The sequence below is a fragment of the Chelonoidis abingdonii genome, chromosome 24 (genome assembly GCF_003597395.2).
Source record: "Chelonoidis abingdonii isolate Lonesome George chromosome 24, CheloAbing_2.0, whole genome shotgun sequence".
Lineage (NCBI taxonomy): Eukaryota > Metazoa > Chordata > Testudines > Testudinidae > Chelonoidis > Chelonoidis abingdonii.
Window position 1 is genome coordinate 14,655,923 of NC_133792.1, and position 20,438 is coordinate 14,676,360.

The 20,438-nt window shown below is 41.0% G+C and overlaps 1 protein-coding gene across 22 annotated transcripts in view; it reads right to left on the reverse strand.

Moving 5' to 3' along the window:
- The window catches only part of FNBP1 (formin binding protein 1), a 143,295-nt gene that overhangs the window by 56,692 nt on the left and 66,165 nt on the right, over positions 1 to 20,438 (reverse strand). For all 22 annotated transcript variants that reach the window (XM_075060711.1, XM_075060719.1, XM_075060718.1 and 19 more), the window contains exons 5-6: positions 5,357 to 5,419; positions 4,509 to 4,613 (exon numbers count right to left, since the gene is read on the reverse strand). In XM_075060711.1, coding sequence (XP_074916812.1) covers positions 4,509 to 4,613; positions 5,357 to 5,419 — 168 coding nt within the window. The remainder of the gene's footprint in view (positions 1 to 4,508; positions 4,614 to 5,356; positions 5,420 to 20,438) is intronic.

The window sequence follows — 20,438 nt, forward strand, 5'->3', positions numbered from 1 at the left end:
ACCAAGGCTTATTGGGCACAGTCTGGTCTGTAACATTTACACTTTGCAGTCAATTGATCCTGCTTCTTGCCCTTCCTTTAGTTCCCGAGAAATCTGACTTTAAACACAACTGAAGCAAAGCAGCCACTTGAGACACTGGTCATTAGCAGGCCTAACAGGTGCAAGCTCTGATCACAGCTCTAGGAAGAGCTTATCTAAAAGGCTTGCTCTAGTTCCACCATCATCCTACCCCACCTCCAAATAAGGTTTGCAGAATCATTTTAGGTGTTGATCACTAGCCACCCTACTGCAGGATTTCCTGCTGCATTTGTCAAAGCTGGTTATTATCTAAGGATTAAGAGGTGGGGGCTGATCAGAGATGCAGAGCTTTCCATAGCCTCCTCTTGTTCTCAAATCACAGGGTGCATCAGTGAATCACAGCTTAAAAAAACAACAAACAACAACAACAACAACAACTTGCAAATGTAATTGTGATGCACTGCAGAATTTTAATTCAATTTATTTGCAAAGGCTGATGCAAAAATAGCCCGTACTGTCTCCTCAGGTTAGCAGGTACAGGCTAACACAGCAGAGGTGTTTATCTCGAGCCCCAGAAATGAGGGCAACTAATCACATTGCTTGGGAGCACCTTTTTCAGCCAGCAGACTGAACAGCACTGGAACCAAATTAAGCCAGATTGTCTGCTTTCCTGGCCAGAAAGTTTTTGGGAGTGAAACTGTGGCAGCCAAGTTATGAGAGGCAAGCGAAATTAGAGACACCATAATAAAAGGACAGAAAATTATCATATTGCATCACTTGAGACTGAACAGTTTTTGTATCTCTCTACCACAAGTTAGCTAAAGCTACTCCCAACTGCAATTCTTGGTTAAACAATATCCTATTTTGCACTAAGGAGTTACGTAAGGGTAGACCCAGTCACGTGGGCAGGGTGAAGCAAAGAAAGGCCATTATTCACAGCGTGACATGGATGAATCCAGTTTAACACATGCACTTCGAAAACACTGTCCTCTCTGTTTAGCAATATTATTGCACATTTAATTCGTTTTGATAACCCCTTCCTTCTACATCTACCATGCTGCTGACAGCATAACTGGGGACTTCACGGATGCTTTCTGCAGGGAGCAGTGGACACTCATTGCCACCCCTAGCAATAGATCCTGCCTTTCTATTTATTTATTTATAGCCTTCAAATACATCTATTTATTGTATCTGCCTCCTTTTGCAATAAGTTTAATTTACAAAACGTGATAATATGGTGGCCAAATTCTACAGGGAAAACCTCTTCCTCCTTTCTCCCCCATTTCCCTCTTCATTTTACAGGGGAGGAAAATAAAGTTTGCTTTCCAGAAATTGCCTAACATTAGCTTATGCATCATTGATATGTGACTTAGTTATAGTCACAGAGAGGCAATAAGTGTTAGAACTGGGATTAGAACTCAGGAGTAACTGTTTCCTAACCCCATGCTTAGATAACAAGGTCATGTCTAGGCTCAAACTCAGCCTTGCATAAATCTTGGGCGGGGGAGGGGCGGGGAGAGAGAGAAAGGTCCTAATTTTATGACTAGAAAATGAATTCTAGGACTTATTTTTAATAGATAAAGCAGAGATAATCTCTTTCTAGCATAGAATGTACATGAAGCATTACATTTTTTACATGCTAGGATATACAGTCACCTGAAAAATACCATGACAAATCCAGAGAAGTGATAAGGGATTAAATCTGCATGGCGAATTTACAATTAATAGCTGGGCAAATGATAAAATCACAGGGGGCTTTTCTCCTTTGATATGCTAGAATGCTTTGGGGAAATTTTCTGGGCTTCCTGTACATTTTGTTGTGCTGCTCCTAACATATGGAGACTGGATGGTATCTACCTATTTCCCAACTTCCATAATGCTGAATGTGCCAGGGCTGTTCTAACATCCCATTGATTTCAGTGAAATATTAGTGTATGACAGTTTCCCAGCTTCCCAGAAGGAAATTAATTGGGAGTGGCATGCAGCAGACTTCCCAATGTCCAAAAACTGCACTGTACATGTAACTCTTTTGGTATAAATCAATACTCACTGAAATTTAACGGCTTTAAGAAATCCCCAGTAAACATACAGATTTAATTGCTTGAGGGCTAAGCAGAAAACATGCCTCTAACACTACAGTTTTAACTTTATGCGGGAGGTGACAAAAACCTTTTCTCTGCTAAGAGTACAGTGACAATACACCATTTGTGGCCTGATTTTCCAGAGATGCTGACTTCTATGGATGCCCTCCACCTCTGGAAGCCAGGACATTAGATTTTATATAAACTACATATTGGCTTGCTTCAAAATGCTGGTTATTTTTGGCTCACATGGACCAAATTGTGCCATGCAAGACAAAATTGCCCTTATTAATTTTAGCACTCTAAAAAAATTAAAAAATCTCATACTTCTGCATCTTCCAAACAGATGTACAGCTCCATCAAGAATAGAAGTGATTTAGATAAGTCATCTTCCTCCATGTAGCTTTCTTAAATTACAGCAGCATCACTGAACTAGATGTATAAACATACTATATTCTCCTGCATGTACAATTCTGAACTTGGCTAAGGGCCAACTTCATGTTTCAGGCCCTGACTGCAAAACTCTGATATACATTTAAAGTTAAGCATCTATTTAAGTGCTTTGCTGAACAGGGGCCAACATGCAAAAGCCACAAATAATGTTACAACTTGATGCCAACTGTGATCCAGCAGCATGTTGCTAATCACTGGCATATCACACTGGATTTCAAATTTTGTGTGGGCATTAGACTAAATGCATTATAATGTCCTCTATGGGATGATAACCCTGATGTTACAGACAGGGTTGGCCCTAAATATTAGCCCAATTCTACAACCAGTACTCACATAAGACATCCTATTGCCTCTAATATGGGTGAGAGTTGAAGGATCAGGCCCTATCTTAGTACACTGACAACAACAAAAGATATTTTAGAGCATGCATGTGGCTGATATCATAGTTTCACAATGCTTCTCATTAAGCAAGCAAGGTAGGAAATAAGGATAACTGCATTAGATCATCATGTATTAAACATCTTTAGTGCATTAAGATCATTGATGCATCTAAAAAGAAAAGAAGAAAGAATTCCCTACATTTGATAGCACTAATAAACCAGAAAAGCCCCCCCAAAATAATACATACTATGAGGCATCTATCTGGATGAAGTGGTGCTAACCAGTGTCAAGTCTAATAAAGGTACTGTACGTGCCATCGGTGCCAAGCAAGACCTATAAGGTACTTTACAATATGAAAACTTTTTCTGCTATACAGAAAGTCTGTGTGTATCATGAATAACCACCCTCTCTCTGCTGGGAAGCAGGCATGTAACCAGTGGGATGTTAGGACATCTCTGTTACAATCAGCAGCATGGAAAGCAGAGGGTCATGTTCTACCTGAATCACACAGCAACAGTCAACACGTGATTGTCGTCGGCACCAGCTGTCCTTGGACTCTGATTCTGCCACCATTCCTCATGGTGATAGAAAGGATAGCAGAATTGGGCCTTTAATTGTGGATTTCCATGGGCCCATGTACAGAGTAAGGCACAGAATTTGGCTCTTTATTAATACTGTGCTTTAACAGCCATTCTGCTAATTATTTCTATTTTAAAAAGGGGGAAAGTCCACAGCTATATTGGTTTGCATTTGAACAAATCATTTAGGTGACCCTGCCCCTTTGATGCTTGCAGTTCTGTGCTTTCAGTCCCAAGCACTAGCAGAGTTTGCACATGCACTTGCCATTGGGAAATCCTCACCACTCAGCCTCTATGGGTTAGATTACTTTTGATGGGCAGCTGAGATTAGCACACAAAGTATCACCACCAATAGCGCATGTCAATTTTCAGGGTAGGGCTTGTGCCTTTGCATGTGTTCATAGCACACCTACACAATGGGATAGCCATCCTTGCCCTTGCTGCTGCAATATCAATATTTAATAATAGTGAAGTCCAAATCTTTCTCAATCTAGTTGTCCTAAAGGTGGAAGCCCAGGCGAGCTACGCTGCTGACTGGGAGTTATGAGTTTCTGAGTGGAGCCCAGATCCTGGGCTGTTAGCCAGTGAGGACTGATTTTGAATTGGGGCAAGATCCTCGTCCGATATAAACTGAGTTAACCCCATTGACTTTAATGGAGCTATGCCCATTACACCTGCTGAGAACGGAGCCCTCACTTTTCTGGGCAAATGGAGGTGTCCCACTACAGAGAATCCCTTGTTTAGGCCAAGCTATGGACGGACACAGTTAAGATGACAAGGTGGGCCATGCAATATCTTTATTGAACCAACGTTTGTTGGTGAGCAAGACAAGCTTTCGAACCTTGTTTCTCTAACATCCTGGGACTGACACGGCTACAACAACACTGCATACAGTTAAGATGGTCAATTCTGGAGGACGTGTGTTATCAGTGGGACTGAAGGAGCAACCACTCTAACATATGTATTTCCAAATGGAGTGCTTTGCCACCTGGCTTACCTTTTCAACATCTGCTTTCGTAACGTTGATGTCAGCATCCATTTTCTCAAAATACTGCTGTGCTCTATCGGCTTCCTTGCAATCACGTTCAAACCGCCTTTTACTCTGAAAGGGAAAAATGAGCCCATCAAATACCAGAGAGAAACATGATTTGAAATTCAGCCTAGCAAGCAACATCCGCTAACTTCATTTTTTGTAATCATTGTCAAGAGTTTTTGAGAACAGCTCATTTACATCTGCATACATTTCCACGCTAAACTGCAAAAGTGTCAAAGTTATTGGAAAGCAAATCTTTGCTCTGATCTTCAGACAGATTGGCTCTAATGGTAAAGCTAGTCTCGCTGTCCCATTAGTCTCTGAGCCTCTTTCCATATCTTCCCTACACATGGAACACCTTCTTGCTCTGATCTGCCAAATCACTAACCTCTCTGCATTTAAATCCCTTGCTTCTGTGAAGGCCACAGTAAATGAGCCAATACTATCTTTGTTATTTTGTGTGTGAGCACATATGACTGAACGACTAAGGTGTGCACATGCACAAGCTGAGTATCCATGGGTAACACTCACCTTTTCTAACACAGTCCCCTCCTGACAGTTTCTCACCTTCCCTCATTGTGTCACATCTATTACTGAGGTCCAGATTCTGATATATGGATGGCACTTAAAGGGCACTATTTTATACCTTTCAGTATCCTTTAGAGACAAGTCTTCAAATCATGTTCTTTTGGATTTCAGATGCTCTCCTCAAACCATATCATAATCTCTTTTTAAACACAATGTTTAGAAACACCCTATAAAGACAATGTCAATATAGCTATAACATCACTTCTGAAGATGTTTCTACTTACTGCTTCAAGCTGTTTCCAGAAAGTTTCAATGTACTGTTGTGCCTTTCTGCCATCATGAAAGTGCTGTTGAAAAAACACCAAAATATTATAAACAAAAGAATCAAACAATTAAATTAGAGGAGATATAGAAACACAAAAAAACCTTGCATCTATTCTGGGACTCTACCAAGCCATACAGGTGTACGATAGCTATTTTATGTCTCAGTAGGCCACAGATTTACATCGGCAACAATTAAATAAGTTTTGTAGACAAGGTATAATTAATCTCTTTAGCAATTCCACCTTGCATTGTTCACCGTAACCCTTAATTATTGGTTTTCCATGCAACCATCCCCACACTACTCCCATCTGAACAAGATCTCTTTAAAATACCCATTGAAAACTGTCTCTAAATTAAAATTTTTCTCCATGTGACACTTGCCCAGCCATCTTCATGATACAGAATCATCCTCCTTGATTGGCACATTCTAGCATTGATACTGGTCCTTCAATAACTGATTTTCATTCACATACAATATGAGCATATTCTTTTTCCCCCCTATTACAGGCTTACATCTGAGAGACCAGCTGTCCTCTTCTATTCTGTTTTGAGACGTGTCAATTACTTTGGATTCCTGCAGAAACCTTATTTTTCAAATATTTTCTTGTTTACATTAAGCTGCTATAGAAATTTTGACATGTGAAATGTCTATTAAGCAACCTACCTTGTTAAAAACAGATTAATCTCCTTACAAGAATAGTAGAGTGTACAGTTGTATTCTTCATATCATACTATAGTTTTATTAAGAGATGCTTGCTTGAAATTCTCCTTAATTAGAGTCAATTTTAAACAACAGATCTTAGCACTTATAGACTGCTCTTTATTGGAGGCTCTAATGTGCATAACAAAGATGGGTATATCCTCTTTTCACACATGAGGAAAGTGAAGCATATGGAAGCTAAGTGGGTTGCTCAGAAACACACACTGACTCAGTGGCACAGCTGTAAATAGAATACAAGAATCCTGATTTGCAGTCCTCTGCTCAACCACTATCATATACTGCCTCCTGTAATAGCCCTTGACAAAATATAATCCAACAATAATCCACTAACAGGCACAGACATGCCTTTATGTTGCATCATTATTTCCATATGGAAAATAAGATTTCACATTAATTAAAAGTCAGACACAATTTTACAAGGAAATCTCAGCGAGAATAGGCCTGATCCTGACAGGTGCTTAGCATTTCCCAACATGAGCTTCAGTGAAAGCTGTGGGTGCTCAACACTGTGCAGGGTCAGGCCTTATACCTATTTTATGCAAAATGACAACATACAGTTACGTTAGAAACTATAAAACCTCATGTTTCACTGTCAGAGCCAGCCACTAATTGATGGGGTTAGGAAGAAACTTCCCCTCTAAACAGATTAATCCACAAGTGGCCACTACAGGGTTTCCTGCACCTTCTGAAGCAGTTTGTCCTGGCCACTGTCTGAGAGACAGGATACTGGATTACACTGATCACTGGCTTGATTCAATATGGCACTTCCTTTGTGCCTTTCTGATCCCACCAAACAAGCTGGCCATTTCCCATATGGGGTTTAAAATACGACCTCAAAGACCTTTATCATCACTCTCACTGAACACCTAATAGCATTTAATTCCCACAAACTCATGTTAACTTTCAGGTGAGGGAAAGAACAAAGACCAGTCTGAGGATTCTAAATACCACAACGTATAATCCCAAATCTCTCCTTTGGCCTGGGTGCTCATCTGCAGTTAAACAAAGCAGTGCTGGACAGCATTTATCTTTAACCTCGAATTTTATTAGTAGAGAGGGAAAAAAGGGAGACCCAATGTCAGTAATACTTTTAATTATGTAACAATGTCCAAGTCAGACTGTCACAGTTCCACCTATACAGAACACTTGAATGTGGAGCAGCCAAGCCATAAAAGGCAATGCAGCTGAAAACCTGGCAATGCTACAGCTCTGAAGAACACATCCTTTTCCATTAACTCTGATAGTACTTGTGCTAGTCTGACCTTTACCCACATTTCAGTTCTGTGAAAAATACACTCACCGCAGTATGACATTACAAAAACATGTCACTGTAAATTCCCTGCTCGAGAAAAAAAACAACTCCTCCAAACGGATTTAAAGTTCCTTACCTAGAATCAGATTCACTCTAACTCATCCTCTGATGCTTCCTTTAACTCCTCAGGCTGCTGATGAGGCAAGATACAGTTTTCTCCTCAATATGGACTTTGAAATGCTCCTACTTTTAACTTAATTTCATAGGTCTGTTCTCCTGAACTCTACTTAAGAAACAACTGCAATTTAACTCTAGTTCCTTTTCATTTTCATTCTGAGCAATATATCTCTGACAAAAAGATATGGGGAATATTATTTCACTCACACTGAGGCTGCAAACAACATTGATTTCCGAAGTGAGCTGTAGCCCACGAAAGCTTATGCTGAAATAAATTTGTTAGTCTCTAAGATGCCACAAGTACTCCTATTCTTTTTGCAGATACAGACTAACATTGCTGCTACTCTGAAACCTTTCTTCACACTGCATTTCCTGCCTGTAGCTATCCTTCGTAAATGCTTATTGGTTTCCTTGTCTTCTCTACTTGCAGATTTGCTGCCATGTACGAAGGGAGCTGATTCCTAAGCACGATACCTGCTCAAAGCCCTTAATGTAACTGTTTAGTGTTTCATAAACCAACTTCTGTTGGTGAGAGAGACAAGCTTTCGAGCTTACACTGAGCTCTTCTTCAGATCTAGGAAAGGAACTCAGTCCTGGTCTATATTACAAACTTATGTCACTGTAACTATGTCACTCAGAGGCGTGAAAAATCCACTCCCCTGAGCAACACAGTTACGTTGACCTAACTTTGGGTGATTCGTGACAGTGCTAAGTGGACAGGGCGGCTTCTCATATTTCAAGGGACATTCAGGGTGAAGTGGCCTGCTAACACGTCTCCAGTCATAGGGAGGAAAAGGGAGGTGGAAGCAGATGGAAGCAGGGGTTGCTAGTGGGTTACAGATTGTTGTAATACACCATAAATCCAGTGTCTCTATTCAGTCCATGATTTCTAGTGTCTAGCAAAGTTATGAATTTAAGCTCCCAGGCTCGTCTTTTGAAAGCATTCTGCAGGTTTAATTGGAGGGTGAGGATTGATAGGTCAGATGTCGCGTGATCGCTTTGTGAAGTGTGCACCCACAAGTGATATGCTATTTCTGTCTATCATCTTCCTATGTGAGTTCATTTGAGAGCATAGTGATTGTCTGGCTTCACCTACATAGTTGCTATGGGGGCAACAATCTAAACAATCTGTTCAAACCTTGTGTTTAGCAGTGACACTGAGTTAGGCCATGTCTACACTACCACTTATGTTGGCAAAACTTATGTTGCCCAGGAGTGTGAAAAAGCACCTCCTGGAGCGACATAAGTTTCACTGGCATAAGTGATAGTGTGCACAGCACTATATCAGTAGGAGGCTTCTCCTGCCGACATAGTTACCACTGCTCATTGAGGGTGCTTTAATTATGTCGACGGGAGGAACAGCTACACAAGAGATCTTATAGCTGAGCAGCTGCATCAGTACACAGACACTGTAAGGTCTCTAGTGTAGTCATAGCCTTAGTTTCCCAGATCTGAAGAAGAACTCTGTGTAAGCTTGAAAGTTTGTGTCTCTCAACAATAGAAGTTAGTCCAGTAAAAAAGACACTACCTCACCCACCTTGTCTTGCTAATATTCTGGGAGAAACACAGCTACAACAACACTGCACATAGTGATAAGTGTAAGATATACTAATAGAGTGACTGATAATACATAGCACTTTTCATCCACAAATCTCAACACACTAGACAGAGGTGGTGAAGTATCATCATCCCCATTTTACAGAGGGGGAAATTGAGGCACTGAGCAATTAAGTGATTTGCCCAATATCACACAGGAAGTCTGTGGCAGGGCCCAGAACAGAACAGAACAGAACACAGGTCTCCTGATCCACATCCATGTTTTCCATGCACTGCATTATCCTGGCTTCTGCAAATTCTTTTCTTTAACATTATTTTGTAGTCTTTCTATAAAAGAACGTGCATTTCTTGTTCAATCTTCTGGATTTCAAGTTTAAAGAAAAAAAGATTTTAAGACCAGTTTTCCATTCATGAAGTTTCAGGGAACATGCTCTAATAGACAGATAGATAAGACAGATAGATAGTGAAAATGTTTTTAACCAAATCTGATGTTCCCATTAATTAGCTATTCTATCTTTTGCACATACAGCACATGTGAAAATGACAAATAATTCAGGAAACTATGTGGAACATCAGCACTTCTAATTATTCACACAAATTTATGCAGCTGAGTCACAGCAATGTGCTTACTGAAGCAGTTGATAAATAAGGAATATGGCATTCCCTTCTGAGTGTGAATGCTCGAACCCTGACTTGACCAAGCTATTTATTTAAAAAATGGAAAGTCAGATTACAGGCAGGACACAGTCGCTGGCATGCCTGGCATGCAACACATTCACACGTGTGCAGTGGAGTGGGCTGCTGTCTCTGTGCTTCTATTTCCTCTGGATTGTTTCTCTGTCTATACCAACATAACCACACACCTCTAGCTGACACAGTTTCTCGACCACACAACCTACTTGTCATCTCCCACTCCACACTGGAGCCCTTATAGGGTATCATCAAACAGCTATAACCCATGCTTGTTGGGGATCCCATCCTGAAAGAAATCTTTCCTGAACCACCTTTTCCAGCCTTCAAACAACCCCCCAACCTTTCCAAGCTTCTCATCACATGCAAGTTCCCCACAGATCAGGACACAGCAACACAAAGCAGAACCAGACCCTGCCGGAACAACATATGCAAACCTGCAGACATCTTCACTGCTGCAATGAACACACACACACACACACACACACACACACCCCGCCGCCCTCCCAACACACCTTTTAAGATACACATACTGGTGCACCAAATGCCCAACAACAACTACATGGCTGAAACCAGACAATCACTACACTCTTGAATGAACTCACACAGGAAAACAATAAAAGACCAAAACACCTCATGATCTGTAGGTGAACACTTTTCACAAAGTGATCACTCTACAGCTGACCTATCAGTCCTCATCTTCAAAGGAAGCCTGCATAACACTTTCAAAAGACGAGCTTGTCCGCTTAAATTCATAACCGCTAGACACTAAAAATCAATGGACTGAATAGAGATACTGGATTTATGGATTCATACAATGATCTTAACCCAGTAACACTGCCCCCGCCCCAGCTACTTCCCTCCCCTTTCCTACCTATGACTGGAAGGGTATTAACGGACCACTTCACGTTGAATGGTCCCTTGAAATATGTGGTAACTACTTATGCTAAACAATCTGCTCCACCTTGTATTCCGCTGACACACACTGTGGCCAGGTCTACACTACAAACTTATATCAGCATAACTATGGTGCCATGGGGTGTGAAAAATCCACATCCCTGAGCTACACAGTTATAAGCACCTAACACGCCCCACCGCCATTCCAGTGTAGACAGCGCTATGTCAACGTGAGGGCTTCTCCCGTCAACCTAATTAATCCACCTCCAGGAAAGGGGTAGCTTCCTGATGGGAGAAGCTCTCCTGTCAGTGTAGCAGCATCTTCACTGAAGCACTGCGGCTGCACCACTGCAGCACTTTAAGCATAGACCTGCCCTGGGTGGTTTTCCAGACCTGAAGAAGAGCCCCGTGTAAACTCAAAAGCTTGTCTCTCTCACCAACAGAAATTGGTACTATAAAAAAAATTACCTTTCCCACTTTGTCTCTGTAATATCCTGGGACTGACAGGGCTCCTACAACACTGCATGTATACTAATACAAAGCATATATGAAAGAGTAGTACCCAAAACAGGACCATTTAGAGGCACTGCAGAACTAAGCAAATCAATGCAATGAACTATGGAGAAAATCCTAAAGAGAAAACTTGGAAAAAAAACAAAACAAAACAAAAACACATTGCCCTTCTGATGATATTGACTATACTATGATATGCGGCAGAATTTTTAGATGCTTTGGGTTCTGTCTTGCAACTTTTACTCACATGACAAATCAACATGCAGTAACATTGCAGTTAGGCGTTTATATCACAATAATGTGAATGTTTCCTTCTTAAGTCTCCCCAAACCACTTTTTAATCTTCACTAAAAGGTCTAGATATTCTGGTAACAACTTTGCCAGCCTTGAGATTTTTCTGGAAAAATATTTTTTTCAAGGCATCTGACCTACAGATGAGTTGAACAGCTTAACAACTCAAGTAAAACATATCCATAGCCTTTATGACCATCATCATTTACACCAAGCAAAGTGGATGTAAAAGACTACCAGATCAGAACAGTAGCATTTTATTCCCATTTTGTACTAGTGTAAATGAGTGTACCAGGCGCAGGCCAATGGGGAATCAGACCTATTATCACCTGATGGCCTCTGAGAATGGAGTTGGGGCCTGATTCAACTACTTTTTAAGCCATTGGGAAAATTTCTTTTGACTTCAATGAGAGGTGCATAATGGAGTGTGCTCACCTCTCAAGTGCTCCCAGTCAAGTGTGCGCGGACCTCCAGTTGTTCTCAATTTCCTCTGCTCGTGGTGCCAGCTGTTGCCCGCCGCACGTATCAAGCAGGTCTCCAGTGATTCAGCCCTCCAGCCACATCACACAATGTTCATGTGCAAAACCGAACAAAACAAACCCCTTCCAGAGTATACTGTCCAATCAGGCCTATCTCAAAGTCCTCAGTAATGTCCTGCCGCCCTCCCTGGGCTCAGTATTTTCACTGTCCAATAGGGCCCATCATGGTACCCCTCCATTGGCAAAGTCTCTATAGCTCTCCCCAGACTCAATCTCAGTCTGACCAACAGCGTGTCTCTCAGTGCCCTACTTGGCCAGGTTGCATGCAAAGGTTCCTGCTGTGGGATGGAGTAGCACCCCTATGGCTTCCTACCTGGAGGCTCTTCACCTGTCCTTTAGTCCTCTGACCCAGGCTCTCCAGCCGGGTCAGTCTCAGTTCGGGCCCCTTCCAAGGGGTGGGGGATAACAGTTCCAAGTCCCCTCCGTGGGCCTGTCTAAATTCCCTTCTCCCCTGTAACTTGTAATACACAGGAGTACAGACTTCAAGAAAAAAAAATTACCATGATCAACAAATACATATCCCTGTAGCTGCAACATTTATTCCCCCTAAGAAAAAATGTTTTAGATATTAAACTAATCGTGTATTTGATCATGGCTGAAAAGTAAAGAAGTGGCTATTCCTGAAAAGCAAAGTAAGATTGGCCTTTATATAGTATTATAAACACAAAACTACATTAAGAGAACATTAAGGTTGCAAACTCAAGAACTTGAAAGTGAGGGAATGCCAAATTTAATATAGGCCTTATCAAACAGTCTTTAATTACATCATCACATACTATATTTTCAACAGGATCCCTGCCTTCATCAATGCACAGAATGGACAGCACTCACTTAATGAGCAGCTATTTACTATTTTGTTTTCTCTTCATTGTTCAATGTCTGACCTCGTGCCTTATTTACTGCACACTATTTAAATACTGCTCTGAAGACAGAATTATTAATTGTCTCATGGGCTTTTCTATGCCATTCATCACTATAGTTTCTGAGTCCTTCACAAACAATATTATTTGCATAACATCCTTGTGAGTTGAGAGGGATATTATTATCCCCATATTGCAGATGGGGAAGTGAGACACAGAGAAATTAAAATAAAAAGCTTCCGCTAATATTGGGTGACCAATCTGCGACACCTAGAACCTGATTTCTCAGAGCACTTAACATTGTATAACATCTCCTATGTTCAAAGCTCAGCCCCCATTGACTTCAGTTACAGCTGTGAGTGTTTAGCACTTCTGTAAATCAGACCCCAGGTATGACAGAGAAATATGAGGACCACTGGAATGATCTTACTGCAGATCGGTAAGTAAACGATAGTGCATCGCATTTCTCACCAACAGGTCTCAAAGCACTTCACGTACAAGACGAGGCGCATTACCCTCATTTTACAGATGAAGGAACAGACGCAGAGCGGTAAAGTAACTTGCAGGAGGTCACCCAGCAGGTGGTCTACTGCCTGCTTTGTTCTCTGAGCAGGCAGAACACCATCCTTTAATTACTGTCCTGTTCTCTGAGGGCAAAATACAGAGGGGCTCTGTGCAGAGGGGCTACAGAACCCTACGCAGTACGTAAGCCCCCAAAGTAGGGTATGGGTTGGCTCTCTGCACAGGGGAAGTTTTACCTATAATGCAGAAGACGGGAACAGCAGGAGACGTATGTAATAGTCTCATACCTTGGTATCCAAAAAAAGAGATGGATCTGGCTGGTCTGGAATTAGACTTACTGGCCTTGACAGCGCCCTTTAAGTAATTTGTTTGTAATAATCTGAAACCTGAGTCCTTAAGACTATTTCAGCTTTCTTAAACTTACATATATACAACTGAGGATTGAAAAATAAGGGGAAAAAACCTTGGATTTAAGCTTGCTGAAAGATCACCTCAATAAATATCAAATTGTTTGCACCTTCGGACTTTGGGTATTGTTGCTATCTGTTCACGCGAGAAGGACCAGGGAAGCGGAAGGGTGAAGAAAGAAGCCCTCCGACAGCTGCCCATCCCCAGAAGGACATGGGCTGCACTCAATTCTTCTCAAAGAACATCCAAATCGTGGGCTTCAGCCTGCTCCAGTTGGAGTATTTCCATTTGGAATCAGGCCCTTTCCTATTGCACACGAGCTACTGGCCTCTGGCAGACAGTCCCGTATTTTAATTCCTGTGCACAATATAATGGCGCTTTTTGGGGGGCCCATCACTTTATATGGGATTCTACCATAAAGGACAAAGAGACTTTCCATCAGTACACAGGAACTTTCACATCACCCCAAATGGATGAGGACTCCAAATACGTATTGCCAAAGCTCCCTCCCTCTCTTTCTTTAAAACAACTTCACCTTTCGCAGGAGTTTTCCATAATTAATGGCCACACTCAGCTAGATGGTTCTATATTATTATTAATTTTTTGTATTGTGCTTGCCGCTACCTTTAGGACTCTAAGCACTGCGGTGATGAGACCTGTTATTTGTTTGGCACGGTTCACCCAAAGTGCAGCACCGGGGACACTTAAAGCACAACACAAACAATAAGCACCATAACAAGCTTTTTTCTGATGGACCAGGAATATTGACTAATAGATTCGGTTGCTTAGACTTTTAAATATATGGGAAAAGTGCACAAAGTCCTAAAGGGATACCCTTAGGGCTTTGTATTAATATAAATAAATACCATTTAAAATAACTATGTTTTAACTAGAAGAGGAAATCAATTTAATTTTTGAAAGGTACACTATCAACTTGTATTCCTTTTTTTTTTTTAAACATTTAAATTGAATCCTAGGGTAAATGAGCTATTTTAAGCACCATGCTCACTGGAGATGTATTTAACATGGGATGAAATCCTGGTCCTATGAAAGTCAATGAAAAAACTTCCATTGACTTCAGTGGGGTCAGAAAGTGTAGAACAATGGTTTTCAAACTTTTTTCATTTGTGGACTCCTTTGGAAATTTCAAATGGAGGTGCAGGCCCCTTTGGAAATCTATTGCCTGTAAACAGTACATCCATGCTATAATGCCCTTCCTAATAATGAACCTTTGGATATAATGAACCCGGTCCCTGCATCCCACCTCCAGGTCCGAGCTGGAAAAGCTGTCAGCACCCACCACAGCCCCGGGCCTGCAGGAGCTGCCAGCCCCCGCTGCAGCAGATCTCTTCTGCTATGATGACCCCAAATAGCTTGGATCCCAAGGGGTTTGTTACAGCGAGGGTGTACTGTATATAGTTGAATTCTGTTCAGTCAGAATTCAGTTTAAGACTATGTCTACACTACCATTTATGTCAGCAAAACGTGCGTCGCTCAGGGGGTGTGACTATTCCACCCCCGCGTGACATAAATTATGCCGGCATAAGCACTATTGCGCACAGTGCTATGCCAGCGGAAGAGCTTCACCCACCAACACATCTAGCACTACTCATTGGGGTGGGTTAATTATGTCAACAGAAGTGCTCTCTCCCATTGGCATACAGCAGCTACACTAGAGATCTTACACTGCTGCACGTTCTCTAGTGTAGACATAGCTAAATCTTTCGCGAACCCCTTAGACAGAACACCAGTAGCAGCCTATCTGCACTACAGCTCTCAGCATTATTAACATAAATGCAGCTGAACTGAGGTCAATGATGGTGGGAAATTTTTGAAAAACTTCCCTAGTGTAAACAAGACATTACTCTTTCCAGCTGGGCTGGGATTGCTGGCAGCAGAGCTTGGCGTATGCCATATCAGTGTCTCTCACTTAGCCTCTGTCTGCCCCTTTGAGGGCGGAAACAAAATGTATCCCAAATTCTCCAAAGGAGAACAACGACATTGTGTGACTGCACTGTGGGAGCCATGGAGGTTTGTGTGTAATGTTAACTTAAAAGATTCCCTGAGAGACACAAAGGACATAAGAGAGAACAGAACAGAGCTATCTGTGCGGTATTAAAAACTGATCATGTGAAACATTTTACTTATCAAAGGTTGTCACGAAACAGCCTTATTTGTCTTGCAGAAACATACAATGATTGTCCCCAGTTTTGTGTGACTCTGTTCTATTTATATTGCAAGTACATGGAGAAGTAATATTGCAAAGCAGCAGGATTATCTTGATTAATTTACATCCAGATTGTTCAGCAAAAAGTGTTGTATGAATGGACATTTCAAAATAGATTTGAGTACAAGAGTTTTTCCATTTTCTGACTCCTTTACATAGTCTAAATAAATTATGATATAATAGAATACATTTTAACCAGTTGCTTTTTTCTTCTCTGCTTTTCATTGTTTATCATTCCAAAGGCCATAAGACTGGCACCATAGTGGTTAATATCAAAGAAGCTCTGTCAATTTAACAATTAACCTTTCTATCTAAAAGTTCTCCCTAATATTGTTATAAGTTACTTGTTACTCTTAAAATTACTATAGCTGGAAGAGATTAGAAAAGTAGTAATTTTTCTCTGTTTACCCACTTTATTTAATTTGTGCATATGGCAGCACTTTGTACATAGGCAGTTGCAGTTTCTCCCATGTAGGATATAGGAAATATACTGGATCAGATGTGTGATCTATTTAGTCCAGTACTCTGTTTTTGACACTAGCCAGCAACAGGATTCTCAGAGTGGGACAGAGGAGAAGATGGGATTTGCCTTACCAAGTGGGAGATCAGTGCTAACGAGACAATTCAATTAAAATGAAGGGGTCTATTCTCAACAGTAAGGCAACTCCCATCTTTTCGTGTACTGTGTATATATACCTGCGTACTGTATTTTCCACTCCATGCATCTGATGAAGTGGGTTTTAGCCCATGAAAGCTTATGCCCAAATAAATTTGTTAGTCTCTAAGGTGCCACAAGTACTCCTCGTTGTTTTAGAAGGTGACAGAAGTTGCCTTCCCTCTTGATCAGTTAACCTGAGAGGCAGGAAATGCTGTCTCTTGAAAAGAAATCTTTGCTTCTGAGAACTGGTCTTGAGGTTTTCTCTCTCTTGTTTGTAACAACAGTCATGTAAGCAAAGTTTAACACTGTGAACAGTGTCATGAAATACATGGCTATCTTCACATGTGTGTGTTTATCTGGCGTTTTTCAGATGTGTGATTTAACCTTGGTCTTTTAGATAATCTTTAAATTGACTGTTGCTGTTTCTGATATCTAACCAATAACTAGGTCTATTTTGAAGTCACACTCTAAGAACAGCTAACCACAGGCAAGGTTAACTAAAATAATCGTAATTTAGAAGTAATCTTGTCTTTCTCTGAAGCAGAACAGACTGAGGGAGTCATGATTACAGACCACAGAGTCTGAGAATCCATGGCCTTAAGGACAAAAGCAAGAAAGGTGACTGTACAAAAGGGGCAGAACTAGCTGTCCAGGGCTACTGATCTGTACCGCTAGGGCCACTGCTAATGGACAGAGAGAAGACCTAAGACAGAGTTTGTGACAATCACATTTATAGGAATATGGCATTTTATACCATCTGCTAAATTTCTATAACCAAAAATCCTACTTATTGAAAATTTCCTGTTATGCAAAGAGGAGCAATTTTTCCTAGGACATTCATGTAACAGAAGGTGCATTGTGGGCCTAGTAGCATGAGAGCTGCTGTGGCAGGAGGAGGTGCAACAGTGAGTGGCTATAGGGATCCCTGGAGCTTCACTAAGCCCCACAGGTTGGGAATTGCAGAAGCTTCATGCAAATGGATGTGGCCAGAGGGCACTAGTGTCGATGGAGGATGGGCAGTGATGGGGGTTTAGAAGTGACAGGAGGATGGGCAGGATGTAGAAGAGATGGGAAGCTGCAGCACTTCCGTCTTGCAGTTTCAACAGATGAACTCCACAGGAGCAAAGCTTCAGGGACCCTGGCGATGTGCTACTCCAGCGGCCCACTCTTTGAGTGGCTCTGCTGAAGCATCTGGCCTTGGGGAAATAGGCCAAGTATCAAAACAGAGCAGTTGGGCATGGAATCTGTGTGCTCAGAAAAGGGTATTGCAGAGTATGTGGAGAATGTGTATCCTCACCCTCAAGTCCTTGATATGGGACTACTCATATACTTAAAAGTTAAGCACAAAGTGTTCTGCTGGATCAGACTCAGAGTGCCCAGGACCTTGAATGATCAAGCACACAATCAGGGTTACTGATTGCACTGTTGCTCATAAAGCCATGATACTGCATTAACACTACCAACAACCCTGGAATAAATAATAGGTTAGCTACCACTAGCTTTTCTGGCTCTCCATAAAACACCCTGCCATCTGCATCCTCTCATTGAACAAGTTCCATTTCTACTAATATTAAACAGAAAGATGCAATTACAGCAGGACTCCCCCCATAAAGCTGTCACATGACATCTGCCTGTGACAAATATGGCAATTCTTCACAAATCCTACAGTCATTTAAAAAAAAACAAAAAAAACAACTAGATTTGCAAATTAAAACCTCAACTCAAACAATTTGCATTATTTTTAAGTAATTAATACTTTTAACCTGATCTTAGTGCACCTATCCATATAAAAGTGTGTGTATTACTATGTATCACATTCCATTTTAAAAAAATACTCTAGCCCTAATTAAAAACACCTGCTTCTTCATGGTTAAGGAAACCTAAACATGTTCATATATAGTCTAGCTGTGGCACCAGCTAACCAACATATCCACCTGCAGTTCTGGTTCCATTACTATATCATCTTTGTTCCTTCATTCACTTACATTAGAACAGATTTCACGAAGGTCCATTTCAGTGCTACTTTGGATAGATCACAAAGGGAATGCAATTGGATGAGATGTGCATGGTGTGTATGCTCAACCTCTCCTCCCCTTAGGCCTCTCAGACTCAATCTTCCTACACAATATTAAAAAGAAGTGCCACTAGCTAGAGAAGACATCCTGTTTCACTGCCACGGTGAGTTGCTGCTTTGAGAAACACTTCATTATTCATGCAATATCTCAGAATATATTAACCATATTCGTACTTATTATAGGATATACTATTTCCTGATCAGAAACCCTCACGCAATAAACGAATGGAGATAATTTTAAGGATTTCATAGCTCAACCTGCACAAAAGTCAGAATAAAACTTCTTACATTGAAACTTACTCATAGTAAATGGATTGGCTGGGCACACAGCCAGAAAATGACCTTCACTAGGTTTTCCTCATGTGCAGAAATAGCCATGGGGTATATAAAAAGTAACTCTCAACTCTGTCTAAATAGGTCTCTCTTTCAAACCATTAACCACAATTAGCATTTATCACCTCCCTAGCTTCAGCATTAAACAAGCTGCAGTTGCTAGTCAGTTGGAGGTTTTGCAATGTATTCATAGTTATTTGCAGAGTGGATCTGGAAGTGTGAATTTCACAGTGGAAGATACTAGTTATCAGCTACGGGCAGAGAGTAAAGAGAGGTTTGTTATCTGATTTATTAAATTTTTACTAACTTTTCTACAGCTATCTGCCTCAGTGATACTCCATCGCTTTCCAAATCTCAGCTTTCAAATGAGACATAAAATGATGTTTCTGAGCACCTGCAGTCATTAAAAATTCCCATGACACTTTTAGTAAGAGAAGGGATATTAATACCGATGTCCTAACCAAATTCTAAACCAGTTAACTACATTCTGCCTACCTAAATTAACCCTGTATTTTCCAATTGGATATGGTGTTCTTCCTCACTTCCTATCCTAAAACGCTGAGTATCCTTGCTTATCAAACTGCTGTCATGTTTTGCCCCAGAGCTGACTGCACTTCACAGTTGGTTGCACGATCCCTATATATAAATTGTGTATGTCAGTTTGTTAAGTTTGCAATAAGGTTTGGGAATCTTCAGGAGGAAAAGAGGTAGATAAATAAAAAGAATTTATCATCATGATCCTTAAACATATCTTTTCTTTACTGCCCCATCTCTTCATTTTCTCTCTGCTGTTACTTAACTTTAACAGTACTACACTTCTACCTCGATGTAACGCTGTCCTGGGGAGCCAAAAAATCTTACTGCGTTATAGGTGACACTGAGTTATACTGAACTTGCTTTGATCCAGCAGAGTGCGAAGCCCCGCCCCCCTGGAGGACTGCTTTACCGCGTTATATCCAAATTCATGTTATATCGGGCGGCGTTATATCGAGGTAGTGGTGTATTTAGTTTTGTAAAGCACTTGGAGCTGTATGTTGTATGAAAGACATGATGACTATAAAATTGTATTATTGTATAATGTCTTCGTTAAGCTTGTTAGAATCTTCCATAGTTAATTGGATATTTTCATTACATTAATGAATGACTCCTGTGCAGCTTTTACCTGGCAACATAAATCTTATTTTTAACTTTTATAATTAAAAAATTGGATTGAAAACATGTGTCCATAGCTCCTATAGATGCATAATCTAGTGTACAGGTCACAGGACTGGGACTCTAGAGACTGGGTATTCCCAGATCTGCCACTGACCTGCTGGTGACCTT